Raw genomic sequence first — 19,917 nt, forward strand, 5'->3', positions numbered from 1 at the left:
GCCCCGGCCTGGATGGAATAAGGCCCCCTACCCGCAGGCCCACATGCCCCCTGGCCCGAGGCGAAGCAGGAGAGGACGAGGAATGGAGGGTAAAGGTAGAGCTGAGAAAAACATCGGCGTGCCGTCTCGGCGGCACCCCTGGCCCTGTCCCAAACGACAGCCCCCCCAGGACACACAGCCGCCAGTGGGGAGCAAAAGCAGGGCCGGCCGGGCTGGGGCAGGGCAGTGGTTTGGTGGTGGTGGTCAGACTGCAAGGCTGGATCTGACCTCACAGGGCTTCTTTATATCCCCCGGCGTGTCTGTCTTACGCTCCTCCGAGTCAGGGACATGCTCCGAAAAGGATCTGCGTGTTTGTGTTTATATGTACATCTCATGTTTGGGTGATGCCAGCTTGGATAAAAACACACACCCTTGAAGGCTTTTCTCTCCGATGCCTGTTTGTACGACAGTCGTCTGGCTGAACGTGACCTATTTCCCTCACTGGCCTTCAAGAGCAGTCTGTCTACACCCTCAGTCTGTCTCTGTGCCAGTCTGTGTGAAATAACAGAGAATCTCCCCCCCCTGCTCCTGTGTTTCCTACCTCACCTTTACACAGGACTCAGCTGTGAACAATGTTCCACTCTCTGGCCGTCTGACTGCGTCTGATACAGCCAGACTCTTCAAATATTTTCACTATGAGACCCAAAAGACTTTTTTCCCCTCATTTATACGGAGCCAGACTCCATAGTGATACCCCCCCCCCCACCCCCTTCTCGATGAGGCCACGATACAAAAACAATTTCAGTCCACATCACGTTTAAGGTTCCACAATGTGTGGTAATGATGACTGCTTTGGAGCGAGAAGAGCCCACACACTTTCCGATCCAATTTCCTGATAGTCTCGCAGCCTCCGTCAGTGGCCCTGACGTATGACTTGAAAAAACTTCCTCACACTGCCGACTTTGGGGTGACGTAGGGCTCAGGTAAAATGTTGCCAGATCACAAATGGAGGAGCCTTTGCCAAATGGTAGCTTTTAGTGTAAAGTGCGCAGAACCGGGGGCCATTTTCCTGATAGTGACTTCAATCACTGACTGCGTTTACATGCGGTCAATAACCCTTTCAAAACCCGAATATTGCCAATATTTCGGTTTAAAAAAAAATCTGAACAAGACCCCTGGGTTACCATTTTTCTAACCAGATTTGGTCATTTAAACACATTCGGAATATCTCGATTCATTTCAGCATTGGTTTGTGTTCTGGACATGCTCTGTTCGCGAGGATTTTGGTATTTTCTATCGAAACTCAAACACAATCTGCTTCTTCCTCTGGTCGTTGAATCGGTGGAGGCTGGTGTCTGTGGATCTCACTTGCTTCATCTGTCCTTCCTTCCTTTCCTCTGTCTCTCCTTTGGTCTCTTGAGGTCTCCCTAAATTGTTGGAATTTAGATGTTTCTGGGGTTGGTGAAAGACTCTGGTTGGTAACCCGTAGGGTAGTAGGTTTTGTCTGGTCGGTGCTGGATTTCACTTTCCTTTATTTTCTTTGATCCTTCCTCTGGTCTCCTGACAACCTCACGACTCTAGCTGGATTCTGAAGTATTCGGTTTAGGTGAACGGTATGAGATTTTTAATAGGTTTTAGGGGTACTAATGAGTACACACTCACATGCACATACTCACCCACATACAAAATAAAAATTAATTAAAAAAAATTATAATAAAATTAAAAAAATAAAAAGAGAGCAATGATGATGACATGTCAAATCGGTAAAATTACCGAATGAACAATACTGAACTCTTTAATAAAAATAAAAAAATACTTGTATGCGCGGCAGCCGTCCTACGTTGCCATAAATGGGCCTAACTTGAATACATTTCTCCACAGCGTTTTCACGTTATTTTCTGTCTCTACGGTGATACGTACACATATATACGTGTATACAAGTCCCTGCGTCTGGCGTGCCGTCCCCAGGAAAGACACAAGCAGGGTTTAACAAACACGACGACACAGCAAAGAACCACAGTTTTGGAGTGAGGAGGAAACGGACTACTTTATTAGTGTGGTGAATGACATGAACATAAAAAAAGTCTTTAATTGACCGTAGGAAGTTAAAAACGGAAATGACATCTACTTGCGTAATGATGGGAGTAACGTTGGCCTCTCACGCATGTAAACGGGTTATCCCGAATGTTTCAGAACCAGAATTTTAACCTTAACCAAATATTGACTGCATGCAAACGTAGCCGCCGTGCTTCTCACCGGGCCTCGCAGCGCCATTGCATTACTCGCCTCCCTACTGTTTTTCTCCTTTTCATCCTTTTCTCTTTTCTCCTCTGACTCAGCTGTTTTTGTAGGAAACTCCGTTTCTTTGAAGAGTGGAAGAATCTTTCATTACTCGACAGCGGGCCCAGAGAAGGAAAAAGGGAGATGAGAGGGAGAGAAGAACTGCCCCATTGTCTTCAGTTCCCCGTCCTCCTCCTCCTCGGCCCGCAGCCGGCGATTGTAATTGTGTAGGGCTAATTACAGAGAAACGGCACAACAACAGGTGTGGGGATTGTGCACCTGGGCGAAAAAAAAAAAAAAAAAAAAGTGCATGCGTGAGGCCGGTATGATGGCACAATTCCGGGTGAAAGTGTGCATGACATGTCGTCTGTGTCAGATCACAGGAAGCGTTTGTGTGTCACGCGCTTACTAAAGCTTACAGTGTTACTTAATCCCAGTCAGACGCTGCTCACGGTAGTGCAAAAAACATCAAACAATTAGCAAAGGGCCAGAGTGAAGCTCCATCTGTGTCGAATCATACGTCTTACAACCTACATCTGTGTGGCATGACTGCAAAGTTGAAATTGGCACACAAGCACACGCTAATTATGATCACCTAATCTTATGATCACCTAATCACTAGTTCTCCAACTGAGGGCCCCGGGGGGTCCTCAAAACAAATTGTAATAAATTATTACAGGACAGCATTGTCTTGAGATAAGAGTTTAATTTGTTCTGTGACCATGCTCATAAAACGCTCAAATCATCTTTCATTAATCCGTTCCTCACTCCGTAATATGATACTTTGTAAAATCACAGAGTAATAACATAATTAAATAGTATGTAAATAATAACATAACAATTTGTGAATCATGATTTAATGCTGCCGATTCAATTAAATCAATTAAATGTGCTGCTCCTTCTGGTGTTCCCACCTTGGCCACTAGGAGGAGGTATGATAAAATCAGGCAAACACATGAAAAAAAATAGTACTTCTTCTACTGTGACTCAGTAAAATGCTGTAATATTATTCATTTTTCGTATATGATCAACAAAATATACCTGTGAGTATTTTTACATTATCTTTCTACAACTGCCAATTGATGCTAACTGTTCACATGTCAAAGTATGGTTAGCATTGAGCTAGCAGGCGTTTAAGACACTGTTGTTTGTTTGTTTTAAATACACAACGTGTAATTCATTCTCTTTTTGCTATCTTTAGTTGACAATAATCTTCATGTGGGAGCGGCATTAAACAGCTTGAAGGCTTTAAAAAAAAAAAGTGTTTAATATTTGGCTGCCACTACTACTATTAGCTATAAAATACTGCTTGCTGTGGTATTTGGGATTCTTTTATCACATCACATGCGAGCCTGCCAGTAAAAATGTCCTAGTCCCCGATATCTTAGTGGGAATAAAACCCACTTTTTTTGAAAACTAGTTGCTAAAGCAGTCGGAATCGTCGCCAAATATCGCCAAGTCGGCAGCACTGACAATGCTGAGCTTTTGTAAGCTAGTTCCAGCGCATTTTAATGTATGAAAGGTGCTATATTAAATAAAGTTGGATTCGATTTTGACAACATTGTTGTTAGATGACGTCAAGGCAAGGGGCCCCTGGACCCCAAAAATGTTTGAGGCCTTATTGATGGATCCAGCCAAAGTGTTGCTTCTGCTTCTGTTTCATCAACCTTAAGCCGTCTCCAACTCTCTTTTTGGGATGTCTGCTGGGGAGACAAGACAGTGATGATGTAAGCAGAAGGGGGGGGGGGGTGTCTGATGCCGTCTCTGGGCGATAGTGACGTCCTTTTTTTTTCTCTCCAGCTTTTTTACCGTAATCATACGAGGAGCTGACCGGAAGAGAGGAAACCGGTTTGGGCGGAGGCCAGCGTTGCAGAACAATAACTTTGCAGAGACGTCAGAGGGCTTCAGCCTCCAAACAGAGACGCTGATGCATTGTTTTCTTTGGCCTCGTGCTTGATAAGTATGTGGACTTAACTGGATATGACAGAGACCGGGTGCAGCAACAAGCCCATGCCACTCTGTTAGTCATTTGACGCCACGATAGCGGCACCACCTGTCTGCCCTTAGTGCTCGGACATTCAACAGGGGGGACTTTACCACATCAATAAAATGGGAAAGCACTCGAGTGTGTCACATCAATTGAAGGGAAATTAAAATTCGCCTCTGCACTTTTAAGCTCTGACCTTTTTCTTTTTTTTTTTTACGATAACTTGCATCGGTGGGGACTTTGTCTGATCATCATTTGTTGCCTTGAGTCATGAGCCGACGTAAAATGCGAGCATTATTACAGGAAATGAGAGCTGTGCCTTTGGCGCTGGTGATTACGTGGAAGTATGATGGCCTCCTTAGTCAAGTCATTCTACATGCAGACTCATCATTTTAAGCTCCGAGGCGGAATGGATCCTGCAGCGCCACCGTGTGGGAACACTTTTGTCTGGGCGTATCTGGAAACAGCAAATCCAGATTTAAGACTTTTATTAAAAACAAGTAGTTTTACTTGATACAATTTCATAAGACGTTTAAAGCATTGCTCCAAAGGCTTTTAGGTACAATTTAGGAATAAAACAATGAATTTGTCTTACAGTACTTGGAAAAATCTAAACGATGACATAAAATGATATGGAAATGTTTAGAAGTTGGTTCGTTTTCTTTTATGCAACATCCATAAATCTTAAATCCAGGCCGGCTTAAAGCCGAGTCCTCTGATTGGCGGGGAGCTCGTCCTGGTCGAGCCCCCACAAGAAGGTGCGAAGACGCGTCACTTCCTTTTGGAGGTCCGGGCTCGGCACCGGCTGGGAAAGATCAAGGCGGGGGGTCTCGTTTGGCAGGATGAGAGGGGGGTGGTCCAAGAAGCTCTCGAATATGTCTAAAATGCCAACAAGTGGAGAGGAAACATAACAAATTGCGTTTGTGTATGTATATAAATTCTAGTTTAAGTCAATTCGGTTAGCGCTACTGATTCTGTGGGCAGATTGGCATGGCAACACAGGGATGCTGAAATCTGATTGGACAAGAAAATCTGACATTCAAATTTACTGGAAGCGGCGCAGCTAACACAAAATATACAAAACAAATAAACTGCCGGGAGTAAAGTAATACAATTTCATAGAGTAGATATGAGAATTTACCTCCGCTTAGCACCGTGCCAGGCGGGGGAGCCCAGGAGGCTGGGGGGGCTCTGCTCGGTCCCAGCTTATAATGAATGAGGAGGTGGTGCAGTTGGGCAGGGCTTAACAAGGTGTGATCCTCTTGTAAACTCATCCAGGAGGACTAGAAGAGAAAAGAAGAAGTTCCACAGAGAGATCCAAATGGGCAACGATGTGAAAATCACATTACCTGGATGAGACGGGTCTTGGGAATGCATAAAAAGTTGACTATGACTGACAGCTTCTTCATGAACTCAGAGGCAATGTCCCCAAGTCCCGCCCCCTGTAACCAGTCCAGGACCAAGTCCAAGTTTGTACGAATCTGCACAGCTCGGGACCACGAAAACAGTCCCTCTTTGGAAAAATACAACAGGAAGTAAAAAACTAAACAAAAAAAACTTCAAACATATCACTCTTGGATGTCAGTTCACTTCAATCCATGTATCATTTGTTGTTTCCAATTTCAATTGGAAATCAACGGAAGAGTATTTTGTTATTGTTTTATCTAATACAAAAACGACAATTAAAAAAAAAAGAAAAAAGTAGGCTCACATCAAGTATACAAACTTGAAAAACGACCGGACTAGGTTTGATTTGAATATCTAATTGTTTGTGTTCACGTGAGCTTGAAGTTTTGTAAGTAGCATTAGTAAACATGTTAGCTTGTTAGCTGCCACAGTCGGACAGGAATATATATACACAGTTTCTCGAACATAATTGCACAATGGTTGAAAGAAGAATGAAACTGAATTCAAAGTGATGTCAACAAACTAGCTAATACGCTAATGTAGCCTTAGTAATGCTTTTGGCCACGCCCCAAAAGTCAGGAACACCAGAAACGGTGGAACAATTTAATGCTAGATCTCCACTGGAGCTCTGACTCCGACACCCAAAATGTACGTTTGCTATTCACGTTCACGTTAACAAGCGAGTACCAAATGAACTTGAATTGGTTACTTATTGTAGTTTTCCGAAAAACTTTTCACAGTCCAACAAAGGAAAAATCCAACTGCCAATTACGAAGCCTCATTCAGTCACCTATTTGAAGACGTATCCAAGTATTGAATCGATACGATGAGCAGCGTTAACCTATGCTAGCTAGCTAAGCTAACCAATCATCTCTGGGCCGTCGTTCCGGATGCCAAAACCAAAACTAACTATCGTGTGAAATTCCAAAACTATTACTGAATAACACTGGTTCAAACATGTGAAATCAAATGTATGTAAGCTCTGACTTTACAAAGACTTTAAACTCAAATTCAGATGTTTTTTTTCATTTTGTATTCTTGATTTGAGCCTAAAATTCAAATGTGAAAAATCTTCTTTTTTTTTTTTTTTTCTTCTTCATCATCTTTTGGTATCCAATTGCCAACCGGAAATAGATATATCACCTCTCTCCAACAAGGTGTTGAGCAACGAGGTGTTGGTGAAGAAGAAGAGGTAGCCGAAGGTTTGGGAGGTGAGCGGCGGCGAAAGGCAAGCTTCCCGGGAGAGCATCAGGGAAGAGCGATACACTTCCACCAGCCCGGCCACTTTGGGCGGCAGGGTGGACACGTCGTCCGCTTCCCGCTCTCCTTTCTCCTCTCCCTCCGCTCCCGCCGCTCCATCCTTTTCCTTGTCTTTCTCCTCTCTGGAGAAAGGGTTGGTGTCCAGCAGGGCGGGAAGGAGCGAGTAGAGGGTCTTGCGGACGGGGAGGGACGACAGGAAGCGGCTTGATTTGGCGGACGGATAATGTTGGATAATGTTGGCGGCGGGTGTGGCGCTTTACCTTGGTGAGGTGATAGACGCACTGCTGGAAGGTGTGCATGATGACCTCATCGAGTTGAGCAAGAGCTTCTGAGCATGTGTCCATGTCAGCCGTCAGCACCGGATCCCCCGGGGCTGGATTATTAACAAGCGTGAGGATAGATTTGAAAAGGAGAAATTCATCATTACATCAGCTGTAGGCGTGATGTTGACAAAAAAAAAAAAAAGACTTTGCCAATGATGTACTGGGCACGAATCAAGTTTGGTGTGGATCCAGGACTGGCATTTTTTGCTGACGTTCATATTTTGACATTTGTCATTGAATAATGCATAAATGGTAATGACAAACAGGCACATGAAAGAGTGTCACTCGTGTTTGAGTCTTTCAGCAGTTAGTCCGATGACGCAATAAGCCACGGTTCAACCTCATAATTCGACCATCCTAAATCAGGCGTGTCAAACACATTTTTGTCGCGGGCCACATCGTAGTCATTTTTTTTTTGTGGCGTCAAACAATTAGAACAAGATAAATCATTTAAAATTAAATTAAATTAAAATAATTTTCCGTCATTAATGAAATGGATTTTTTTTTTTTTATTCAAGAGGGAGAGGAGAGTAAGTAAAGTGTGCACACCCTCTTATAACTGGGACGCTTCTCTGTAGTTTGGTGATGAGCAGTGTTGTGTCTGCGTCAAATATACCTTTTTATAATTACAGTCAAAAAGTTCAACCTTGACTTCATTGGACCGTGACAAAATCTTCCGAACACATGCGGGAAATTGTTTTATGTGGAGGGAATTATGAACAGTTATGTTAGCATAAAACCTTCAGACTTCTAACCTTTGCCAGCAAGATGAATTCTCGCGGTATTTGTGAGTTGACCAACTCCGGAGAATACATTTTGTACCGCTTCTAATGATATGTTTGCAGACGACATTTTTTCGGTTAGTTGCGCATCCACTACAGTAGGTGGCGACTAAAACAAAACAAAACGCTAATGAATTAATTCAATTTGTATATTTTTGTTGTTGTTAATTTTTTATTGTTCATAATACAATGTTAGGCGTACTTATGAACTAAAATAAAATTATAACATTTCTAAGCACATTCCAGTTATAAGCGGGTGTTTACACTCTGAATTGTCATTAGGTGTGAACGTACATAAAACCTTCAGACTTCTAACCTTGCCAGCAAGATGAATTCTCGCGGTATTTGTGAGTTGACCAACTCCGGAGAATACATTTTGTACCGCTTCTAATGATATGTTTGCAGACGACATTTTTTCGGTTAGTTGCGCATCCACTACAGTAGGTGGCGACTAAAACAAAACAAAACGCTAATGAATTAATTCAATTTGTATATTTTTGTTGTTGTTAATTTTTTATTGTTCATAATACAATGTTAGGCGTACTTATGAACTAAAATAAAATTATAACATTTCTAAGCACATTCCAGTTATAAGCGGGTGTTTACACTCTGAATTGTCATTAGGTGTGAACGTACATAAAACCTTCAGACTTCTAACCTTGCCAGCAAGATGAATTCTCGCGGTATTTGTGAGTTGACCAACTCCGGAGAATACATTTTGTACCGCTTCTAATGATATGTTTGCAGACGACATTTTTTCGGTTAGTTGCGCATCCACTACAGTAGGTGGCGACTAAAACAAAACAAAACGCTAATGAATTAATTCAATTTGTATATTTTTGTTGTTGTTAATTTTTTTATTGTTCATAATACAATGTCAGGCGTACTTATGAAATAAAATAAAATTATAACATTTCTAAGCACATTCCAGTTATAAGCGGGTGTTTACACTCTGAATTGTCATTAGGTGTGAACGTACATAAAACCTTCAGACTTCTAACCTTGCCAGCAAGATGAATTCTCGCGGTATTTGTGAGTTGACCAACTCCGGAGAATACATTTTGTACCGCTTCTAATGATATGTTTGCAGACGAAATTTTTTCGGTTAGTTGCGCATCCACTACAGTAGGTGGCGACTAAAACAAAACAAAACGCTAATGAATTAATTCAATTTGTATATTTTTGTTGTTGTTAATTTTTTATTGTTCATAATACAATGTTAGGCGTACTTATAAAATAAAATAAAATTATAACATTTCTAAGCACATTCCAGTTATAAGCGGGTGTTTACACTCTGAATTGTCATTAGGTGTGAACGTAATTGTGAATGCTTATACTGTAAATCTTGTGATTGGCTGTGACCAGTTACAGATTTGTCTATAATCCACAAATGTCCATATTTTTCGTTTTGTTTTCTTCTGATTCTCACCCTCAAATTCCCACTCTTTCTCCATGTTTTCCACTTTAACCTGGAAGAAGTTGAGGAGCTCGGTGGCGTTGGACATCCAAAACATCAGGGGTCTGAGGTCCGATGACAACTTCTGGACATTGGCTGTGCTAATCTCACTTTCTGGCTCACTGGAACTGGACACAACAGGTAATGCCATTCCCAAATTAGTTCCTTACATAATTTTGAAACTTGACGGCTTGAATAATAACAGGCCGGGTTATTTTTACCCGACTCAATTTTGCAACTTGCTTTCATCATACCACAAAAATGTAGCGCAGTCATAACAGCGCAAGGACAAATGTATCGTGAATCGCTTAGCCGGAGGCGGCTAAATGAAGCAAACATGAGCTTGGAACAAAAAATGGTCTTACTTTTGCGTGGGATGCTTATCCCCAAATTCCTTTATGTTATCCTGCAAAGAGATTTGGAGACAGAAGAGAGGAGAGAGACATCTCGGCTTAGTGTGGAGGTGGTGGAGCGGCGGCGGCGGCGGCGGCGGCAGGAGTCGGGCCCTGCAGCCAGCAGCATTACGGCACATTTTCCAGCAACACAAGGGAGTGACATCAGCTCATCGCTGCTCCTCTCCATAACTTAGCAGGCCACAATGACGGGCACACTGCATGTCTGCATCTGTCTTAATCACCTCCAACTGCACATTTACGGACAATACCTGCTATCCTTTTCAAACTGCAAAAACAAGGCCACATCATCCAATGAGATACGCCACTGTTATGATTATTATTATTCAATTCTGCAGGTGTGCCTAATAATATGGCCTTTGGGTGTATGTGATCACTGTCCATATTGGATGTGACCTACCCAGACGATGTCTTTGATCTGATTGGCCGCCTTGAGCAATATCTTCGGCGTGAGCGCAGGGTCGAGGTGCTTGGACGCGTGGTCGATCATGATTGACAGCAGATACGCCGGCGCCAAAGGCCCTCCTCCGGAGTCGGGGGAAGAGTTTTTCGATAGTATCTCCTAAAAGGTCAGCGAAAGACACAATCTAGGTCAGGGGTCTGCAACCTACGGATCTGGAGCCATATGTGGCTCTTTAGTGCCGCTTGTGGATCGCTAACATCTTTTATTATTATTACATATATTTACATGTGTTTATTTTTTAGATAATATGTTCTATAAAATAATAAATGTTGTTTTTTTTGTAAGTAACTAAATATTTTTTTTATTTATTTTAAGTCAGAGACGAAGGGCAGATGAAAAAGTTTTTTAAATTATCTAAAAATGTCCCAAAAGTGACCATAAAATGCCCAAAATGAAGAAGAAAATTGAAAATTATGATAAAATGTCTCTGGAATTGCCAAAAATGGCAGAGAATTGAATAAAAAGGCAGAAAAAAAACAACTTTAAAAAGTAGCCATAAAATGTTAATGTTAAATATAAAATGTATGGTAATGTAAAACTAAAGAAGAAATGCAGAAAATCCCCATTAAACGTCTTTGGAATTGGCAAAAAAGTCCGAAAATGTTTGTTGTTTTTTTAAGGCAGAAAAGAAAACATACAAAAAGTAACTATAAAGTGTCCAAAACCAAAAGAAGAAATCCCGAAAATGACCATAAAATGTTCACAAAATTCCAAAAATGTCAGAAAATTGATTTAAGAAAAGAAAATGCTGAAAAAGTAACCATAACATTTCCAAAAATAAAAGAATAATTCCCAAAAATGTCAGAAATTTGACAGAAAGGTAGAAAAGAAAACATTCAAAACGTAACTATAAAGTGTCTAAAACCAAAAGAAGAAATCCCGAAAATGACCATAAAATGTCCACAAAATTGCCAAAAATCTCAGAAAATTTATTTAAGAAAAGGCAGAAGAGAAAATGCTGAAAAAGTAACCATAACATTTCCAAAAACAAAAGAAGAAATCCCCATAATGACCATAAAATGTCCACAAAATTGCCAAAATTGTCAAAAATGTGACAGAAAGGCAGAAAAGTCTAAAAATGTATGAAAGGTGGCCCATTACTTTTGCACAGCTCTGTATACCTCCCTACCCGCTCACCTGCAGCAAGACATCAGTATGCCGAGGATGAAACTTGAGAACGGACTCGGTGGATCCCAGGTAGTGCCTCAGCGCCTCCTGCTTGTCCGCCAACCCCGAGGAGCAGCAGGGGTGCGAGCCGTCCGAGTGCCACGGCAAGGTCAATGCCAACGGGGGAGCCGGGGTGACTCGAGGGTCGCGGTACAAGAAGAGGAAGTGGTCCCCGAGACCGATGATATCGCCGGGTTTGAGGACCGTCTCCCTGTAAAGAGCCACGCCGTTGTGTGTGACGGCACCTCCTCGGAAAGGTCGTACCAGGGCTGAAATAACGTTGGAGACAGATGAGAGCAGAGTACAATATCCTTAGGCTTTCCACGATCAGGATTTTGGCGCTGATAACCGATTAGCGAGTTTGAAAAAACGATAATCGATTAAATCAAAAAATGGACCAATATATCTTTTTCAACAACTTTTTACTGTACATTCAGTTAAGTTAACCCTGGCTATTTGCAGGGTATTGGGACCGGAACGGCCCACAAATTGATGCCCATTGAAATACATTGGAAAAAATTAAACACTGGAAATTATCCGCAAACAAATCTTATGAAAATTAGATACATGGAAAAAGACGGTAAAATAAATAAATAAAATAATTTGCAAATATTGGAAAATAACTGAAAATCTATTCTAATCTAATCTGACTGTAAATGCTGAGAAACGTTGGATTATAAACAATAACAGCACAGAACATCCAGAATGAATTAGATTGTGTTTGCTTTAACTCATTCACTGCCAATGACGGCTATAGACGTCAAAAATTCATTTGAACTATTTCTATTAGTTTAACATTTTTTTCCACTTTTGCTAACAAGAGTATGAAAACCTAGAAAAATATTGTAAATTTAGAACAGCTATAAAATTTGTGATTAATCGTTAGTTAACAAGGGAACTCATGTGATTAATTACAATTTAAAAAATGTAATCGCCTGACAGGCCTAATTTAAAAAAGAAAGAAAAAAAAGGGGTGTATCGCATGATCATTTTATATCTGTTATAAATGTACATTAAAAAAATATCTAGGTTTTCATAAAAAAATTCAATGAAATTAAAAAAAAATTTAACTCATAGAAATAGTTCACATGAATTTTTGACGTCTATAGTCGTCGATGGCAGTGAATGAGTTCATGTTTATTTCACGGACCCGATCAATCATGTCATTGATTGATCGGCAAATTATGATCCTAAAACGCAAAATCTCTCTCTCTCTCTTTGATTTACTATCAACTTAAGATGATGATGCAACTGAGTTTAGCACTTGCTTGCCGTGCATTGATTCCGTTGTTGTGACGCTGCGTGTACCTCGGCCAGCGGGTGTCTCAGGAACGGCAGAATCCCTCCTCACGAGTAAATGTCTGGCCAAGAGGTCAGGCGCGGACAGGAAGGTGTCCACCTTGAGAGGCTTCTTCCCCTTCCTCTCTCTCTCTTTGTCCTTCTCCCGTTCCCTCATTGTGGGCTTTCTCCCAAACACATGCGTATGTCCCGCCATAATGTACAAAACAAAATCCTAAAGAAACCACACAACAGCGGCAAAAGGTGAGGGACGTCTGGGGGGTCTCGCAGTTTACATCAAGCCTCCATCAGATATTGAGACGAACAGAAGGGAGTTGACATTGTACAAAGTGTGTCACGGCTTGCTACAAAGACGACCTGCGTGAGGTCAACGCGCAAGATGGAGTGATGTGCGCACGGCCTCTTGTGTTTCGGGAGTGCGCGTTGTCCCGGCATTGTGCTCGCCTGCAGATGTTTTGAGTGGGACGCTGGTGGTGAGGTGGAAATGCAGATGGTATGCGGCGATTAAGAGCATGCAGGTATGATGTCATGACCTGGGTGTGAGCACGTGTTTACGCCGCGCCTAGTTTTCCTCATCGAGTCGGTGTTGTGGCCGTGCTTAGAGCGCCCACGTCACTACGCGGGGCTCATCCCCGGTTACGTGGCTGTTTGGTGAGATAGCATCTGTTAGCGTGTCTTGCCTTGCTCTGGTCGTAACCCTGCAGCAACAGGAAGTAGGGCCGGTCTGTAGGCGGAAGGATCAAACTCTGGGACATCATCTCCAGGTCACAGCTGGAGTAGTCTTTCTCCTCCTCGGGCGCTTGGTGCGTCCATCCGACCTTTGCCTCCGCCTTGGACGCTCTAATCTGAAGATGTCAGCGAGACAACCATTTATGGATCAGGTTTTGTGGAGCATGTGTTTGTTTATACTTATACATCGCATATAAAAAGTCTACACACCCCTGTTCAAATGCCAGGTTTTTCTAAAAAATATATAATAAAATGAGATCAAGCTAAATAATTTTTACTTATTTGCTCCCAAAAACGTATAAAAACGTTATTTTTGTTTGTTTGTTTCATGTTAAAGAATACAGAAGGCTTTAATGCAGCCTCTGACCTGAAGAGGTTGCTTAAAGCAATGGTAGTTATTACAAAAAACGGCCAGCAGGTGGCAGCAGAGTATAAGAGATCAACCACTATAACTTAGCTATATTCTAATGATAATAAAAACAGAAACCGATACAAATGTAGTTTTTTTTCCTGATGAACAAAGATACTCTTTTGGTAGGCTCCATGTTTTTATAGCAATAGAACACAATATTCTGTGGGCCTTACAAAATCTGTCAAAATCCAGTTAAACAGCCGGGAGCGAAGGAGGTTGCTTCAGTGAAAATGGCTGGGAGTGAATGAGTTAAAACCTAAAAAGGGGGAAACGAGTCAGAGAGGCTACCAAGAAGCCATTAGTAAAAATTAAAGCAGCTGCAGGAATTTCTGGCAAGTACTGGCTGTGAATGTACTGTACATGTGATGTCTGGACTATGAAGTCGGGTGTCAAGGTGAAAGCTTTATCTTATAAAGAAGACAGAAAAACACCCCCAAACAATGAGAGAAAGTGTGTTATGGGCCGATGAAACCAAGGTTCATTAATTCTTTGTCCATAATTCCAAAAAGTGTGTATGGTGCAAACATGGCACTGCTCATGGTGGCTACATCATGCTGTAGGGCTGTTCTTTTTTTTTCAGCTGTGTCCTTATTCAAGATGGAGGGAATTGTCAACAATTCCAAATAACAGGCACTGTTAGCATCGAACTTTGAGGCATCTGCCGTAAAGCAAAAATGTCATAAAAAGCCTACTAGAACAGCTGAACTAATCCAGCTTTTGGTGATGTCGCTGTTGTGGCATATATTCGCCACATGACGATGTCTCTCTTTGACCCCTTCTCCTGACTGATACCTGATGCTTGTTCTGTGGGATGTGACCACAAAAATGTCAGGAAAAGCCTATCAGAACATCTGGACTTTATTTGGGGTTAATCAGAGGCAATTCAAATGGTGGCGGGTGTGAACACAGCCAGACAGATCCCCAGTTGTAAGAGGGTGTGCACACTTGTGCAACCATATTATTTCAGTTGTTTGTTTTCACTTTCATTTTTAAAAGCTCACTTTTGTTGTTGCTGATCCTGAGTGCGTGTCATGAAACTCAGAAGACAGTGGACATTACCGCCCCCTACAGGACGCATTTGGCCCTTGCTCTACTTCTCTACAGCTAATGGATCTCTCTAAAATGAACCAGACGAAAACATTACACTTCAAATAATTTCTGGATGATGCTCCTCTAAATGCTCTTACTCTCACCTCCCCTTGCTGCGGGTTGATCATGCTCACGATGTTCTTCCTGTCCTGCGCCATTCCGTTGTTGTTGTTGTTGCCGGGCCGGTTGCCACCACCACCTCCGCCGCGCGGGTCATTGGTCACATGGTTGCCTTGGCGGCGCCTCAGGCTGAGGTTCATGTCGCTGATGCTCCTCCTGAGCTCCGAGTTCCTTCCTCGGTGGCCGCGCTCGCCCTCCTCCTCCGCCGCGCCGCCTGACGACATCCTGCTTCGCCTCCAGCGCACACCTGTTGGCCAGACAGTCCGAGGATGAGCGCCACCCGGCTGCGCGGCCGCGGCTCCGACGGCCTCGGCATACCTTGGTAGCTCTCGCCCTCCCTCTCCCGCTCCTTCTCCTCTCTTTCGTAGTCTTCCTTCCTCTGGATTTCAAAGCGCCGCTCCAAGCCGTCCTTGGGCCGCCACATGTCCGCCAACAACAAGGGGCACTCCCACGGGGCTACGTTTCTCCGACACTCCGTCTCCCACTTGAAAGCTCCATCTGGCTGCTGGATGGGTTTTCCGATGACATCACACAGCAGGAAGTCCTCTGGGATGTGTTTCTGGAGAACTGGAAGGTAACGGAGGTGCTGTTTCGGTTTACATCGTGTCACGGGTGCGACTGAGTTGCTCTGTCACGACATTCACGACTCCTAAAATGACATGTGAAATTTCACATTGACCCATTCACTGCCATTGACGGCTATAGACGTCAAAGATCCGTTTTAGCTGAGCTGGCAGTGAATGCGTTAATGGATCATAGCGAAAGTATTTCCTCTCTTGTACCTGCTTCATCTGTCTCCTCCCGCTCTCTCTCAGTGTAGCGGGTGATAACCTGAGCGATGAGCTGACTGGCCGTAGAGTGAACATTGGCCAGCAGGGAGCGATAGTTAGCGCCGCTGGATAGCGCATCCCCGTAGATCTTGATCAAGCCCGGGGCGGAAGAAGACGTCGGGGGTACGTAATGGTGAGTGGAGGACGCCGCCGAGTGGGCCCAAAGCTCTCTCTCCCTCTCCCCCACCGCCCGGTCCCGGTCGCTGTTTGAGCGCCCCCGCAGGAATAGGTGGGAAAGGCGCTTGGTGCGCGACTGGGGTGCAGCGGGCCGAGGCCTGAGGAAGGCCGGGGAAGGAGACGGCGACGGGTTTGGGGAAGCCAGCGAGGGAGTTGAGTTAGAAAGGGAGGAGGAAGGAATGGAGGCGGCCTCGTGAAGGGAGGCCGCGTCGGAGCTGGTGGTCGACCTGGAAGCAACACGGGAGGGGAGGAGGAGGAGGAAGACGCTAGTCAGCTGTGAAATATGACTGACTAACAACAAAGCCCAAAATAAAACGGGCAAGGCTGTCAACGGGGGAAGGATACGCTGGAAGTGACAGTGGACCGGTGTGGTGATCTGGCAACTATCCCGGCTGATTTTGGGGCCAAGAAACAGGGGGCCACCTGGACTGGACTGCTTGCCAGTCAGTCGCAGGACATAAACAAGAGTCTTCTAACAATGAATGCATGTTTATGAGTGAGAACCCGGAGCGCCTGATCTTGAGGCAGGACTACAAACGGGCAATTTGGCTCCAGAAAGTCCAAACCCTGGCACAGTTTGGCTTTAGCCACAGCTGTTTCTTTTCTACCTGTTTATAAGTTGATCCTTTTTTTGGTGATGTGCCATTTATTGTCTGCCATTGGCGGGCGACAAGTCCAGGGTTGCGTTTTTACGCTGCCTCCCGCCCAAATTTAGCTAAGATAGCCTCCAGCTCACCCACCACCCTAAGGAGGCTTAGCGATATAGAAAATGGATGGATAAATCAAATGTGTCTTGATTTCTTGAACATTTCTTGACAATAATATCCTATATGTGACCTTACTCGTCTAAACTAGTCACAACATTTGTGGAATATGAGTTAGGAAGCAAAATCCAGTCGTTTTTATCCATCTCAGAGAGCGGCCATTTTGTTACTTGCTGTCGACCGAAGATGACATCACAGTTGCTCAGGGCTCAGGCAACGACCAATCACAGCCAACCTGTTTTCTGAAGCTGAGCTGTGATTGGTTGTTACCTGAGACCTGAGCAACTATGATGTCATTTTCACTCGGTGGCAAAATGGCCGCCCCAAGATAAATAAAAACAGCTGGATTTTGCTGCTTAACTCGTATTCTAGTAGGGCTGCATAGAACATGTTATTGTCAAGAATTTTGGGGGAGGTTGACTTCCCCTTTAAAAAAGGTTGGGCCCACCAAGTTGCACGGCGGAACACATTTAGCCAAATTCTCAATTCAGTTAGCAATAACGGGCGGTTAATAGGAAAGAAGGCAATGAAAAAAGCCTCAGTAAACTCACTTGACAGAGACAGCGCTGGGCCAGCGACGCCCCAGCTTCGCAAAATGTTTCCTGGGGGAATTGATCCAAAGACCTACTGGGAAATGGAGCTTTCTGACACGAGGACTGCCTGAACCGTCCATCTGACACGCAAACGAGGACAAAAAACAACAGTCAAAGATAGGCAAATCCTAAAAATGCCATAGTTGCACCCGGATACTGCGTGACGGCGTGTCACCAGTGCCAGAAGTGAAACAATATAACAATAGGATGATGTCACCGTCAAGATATATATCAACAGGATGAACACACTGTAAGTTGTCAACATGTGGAAATCAACCCAAATGCAGTTCCTGAAAAATACAACATTTTAAACAGGAAGCATCCTTTTGTTGGATTCGGGTTCAGCTGGAAGGGATGTGTCCCCACTAGAAAGCCATTTGGCCGCCATTTTCTCCAATTCCCAACAAAATACATTTCAATGACGTATTTCAAAGCATTTGTAATAATAACATCTTAAGCTTGAGTGAATTGTATTTGCTTTTAGACAGAAAAATACATTTTAAATGATCATTCTGTCTAAAATGTACAATAATCCCAACAAAGAGAACTTTAAAACAATGTGGTCTAAAAATGATTCTATACTCACCCACAGGAGCTTCTGATCCTTGTGTAGTTTTATTCGTACCCTAAAAACAAATACGCAGTTCAAAGTAATCTAACAATCCTCAGTATTTTCCTTTCCCTGTGATGAAATTCCATTTTTTTTTTCCCCCCACTCCGTCACACATCTACGCGTGTGCCTCTCGAACTCCTGCCGTCCATGAAAACCGTCTTCTTCTCAGTATAAATGACTTTGAATTCACTTTTTTTCCCCGACAGCTTTGACAAGCGACGCTCGTTCTGCGCAGCAACTCGGCCTCTCTCAGTCTATAGATAGAGAAAACAGGCCCATTGTTCTAAGTGACAGAATTTCCTTCCTTTGCAGTGGACAACACCTATATCCTGACTGAGAGCGGGAGAGAAGGAACAACTACTATGAAAGCGGGAAAAAAATGGGAACAGTCCTTTTAAGGCACAGTCAATTTTAATGTTTGAGGGTAATCGGAGGTGACGTTAAACATTGGACATTTCCACTTGTTTGCTGTTTGAAAGATGATGAGAAGGGGGAAGTCATACACAGCGAGACAAGACGTTTGAGGTAGAAACCTTTGACCTTTGAAGGAGATAGCAGATTATCGTTGAGTCCCAGTACCAGGGTCTGGTTCCTCCACGATCCACATTGCGAGGATCATAATAGTGGCATGTCCTTTTGTTCCAGGTTCTCCACTCTTTATAGCAGACCTGGGCAAAGTACGGCCCGGCGGCCACATCCGGCCCGCCCACAGTCTCTGACTCGGCTTCACGGTGATCATGAAGTCAAAATAAAACATTAAATATTGTTTGTGGTGCTTTTATTTTGAAAGTTGGTCATTTATTTTAAGCGAGCAAGAGCTATGATTCGTTTGTATGGATTTCTAATTTAACTCATTCACTGCCATTGACGGTTATAAACGTCAAAAAATTATTTTAATTTCTCCATTAGTTAAAAAAAAATTCTACTTTTGTTAACAAGAGTATGAAAACCTAGATTTTTTTTTATTGCACATTTAGAACAGATATAAAATTTGTGGTTAATCGTGAGTTAACTATTGAAGTCATGCGATTAATTACAATAAAAAAATGTAATCGCCTGACGCCCCTAATGTTTGATAATCATCTTGTCAGGCGATTACAATCTTCAATTGTAATTAATCGCATGACTTCACTAGTTAACTCACGATTAACCACAAATTTTACATCTGTTCTAAATGTACAATACATGTTTTTTTCCCTAGGTTTTCATACTCTTGTTAACAAAAGTGGGAAAAAATTTAAACTAATAGAAATAGTTCAAATACATTTTTGACTTTTATAGCCGTTAATGGCAGTGAATGAGTTAACAAATTTTTTTGCTATATTTAGTGACTTTTCCGACCCCTCTATCATGTATTTATCTACTACAAAAAAATGTCAACAGTGGTCCTAATGTTAGCAATATTCTTATTTCCTGCACGGTGGAGGAAAGAGGGCCAAGAAGATTTGGCCTTAATAATACTATACACAAATCTACAGTTTCGTAGACCTTACGTATTGGGTGTATTACAAGTCATCATCACTGTATCATTATACATTACTGCTTACTATATATTAGAACAAAATTGAGGTTAGCATGTTGGCTTGGCCCTCAGCAAGCGTTCCAGTTTCTCATGTGGCCCGTTTGGAAAAATTAATTACCCACCCCTGCGTTATAAGCTACAGTACAAAACTGAAGCTTTGGTCAAATTTACACAAGTGTCCTAGTGTATGAGCGCATATCAGTATTTGGTTTGAGAGAGTTTCATATAGAAATTTATTATTTCACTTGTGTT

The 19,917-nt window shown here is 42.8% G+C and overlaps 1 protein-coding gene across 1 annotated transcript; it reads right to left on the bottom strand.

The window, feature by feature from the left end:
* Positions 1–3,034: 3,034 nt before the first annotated feature.
* rasip1 (Ras interacting protein 1) lies at positions 3,035–18,451 on the bottom strand. Its single transcript, XM_086079637.1, has 16 exons — positions 18,117–18,451; positions 17,489–17,610; positions 15,949–16,400; positions 15,485–15,733; positions 15,151–15,413; positions 13,497–13,661; positions 12,826–13,030; positions 11,488–11,786; positions 10,288–10,449; positions 9,840–9,880; positions 9,448–9,602; positions 7,174–7,286; positions 6,797–7,085; positions 5,596–5,759; positions 5,388–5,529; positions 3,035–5,125 (listed from the first exon to the last, which is right to left on the bottom strand). The coding sequence occupies exons 2-16, from the start codon at positions 17,608–17,610 to the stop codon at positions 4,947–4,949; spliced, it is 3,000 nt and encodes a 999-aa protein (XP_085935763.1). The 5' UTR covers positions 18,117–18,451; the 3' UTR covers positions 3,035–4,946.
* Between the last annotated feature and the right edge of the window lie 1,466 nt (positions 18,452–19,917).

Source organism: Leptonotus elevatus, chromosome 6 (genome assembly GCF_054856555.1).
Source record: "Leptonotus elevatus isolate MCC_2025b chromosome 6, RoL_Lele_1.0, whole genome shotgun sequence".
In the NCBI taxonomy this organism is placed as follows: domain Eukaryota; kingdom Metazoa; phylum Chordata; class Actinopteri; order Syngnathiformes; family Syngnathidae; genus Leptonotus; species Leptonotus elevatus.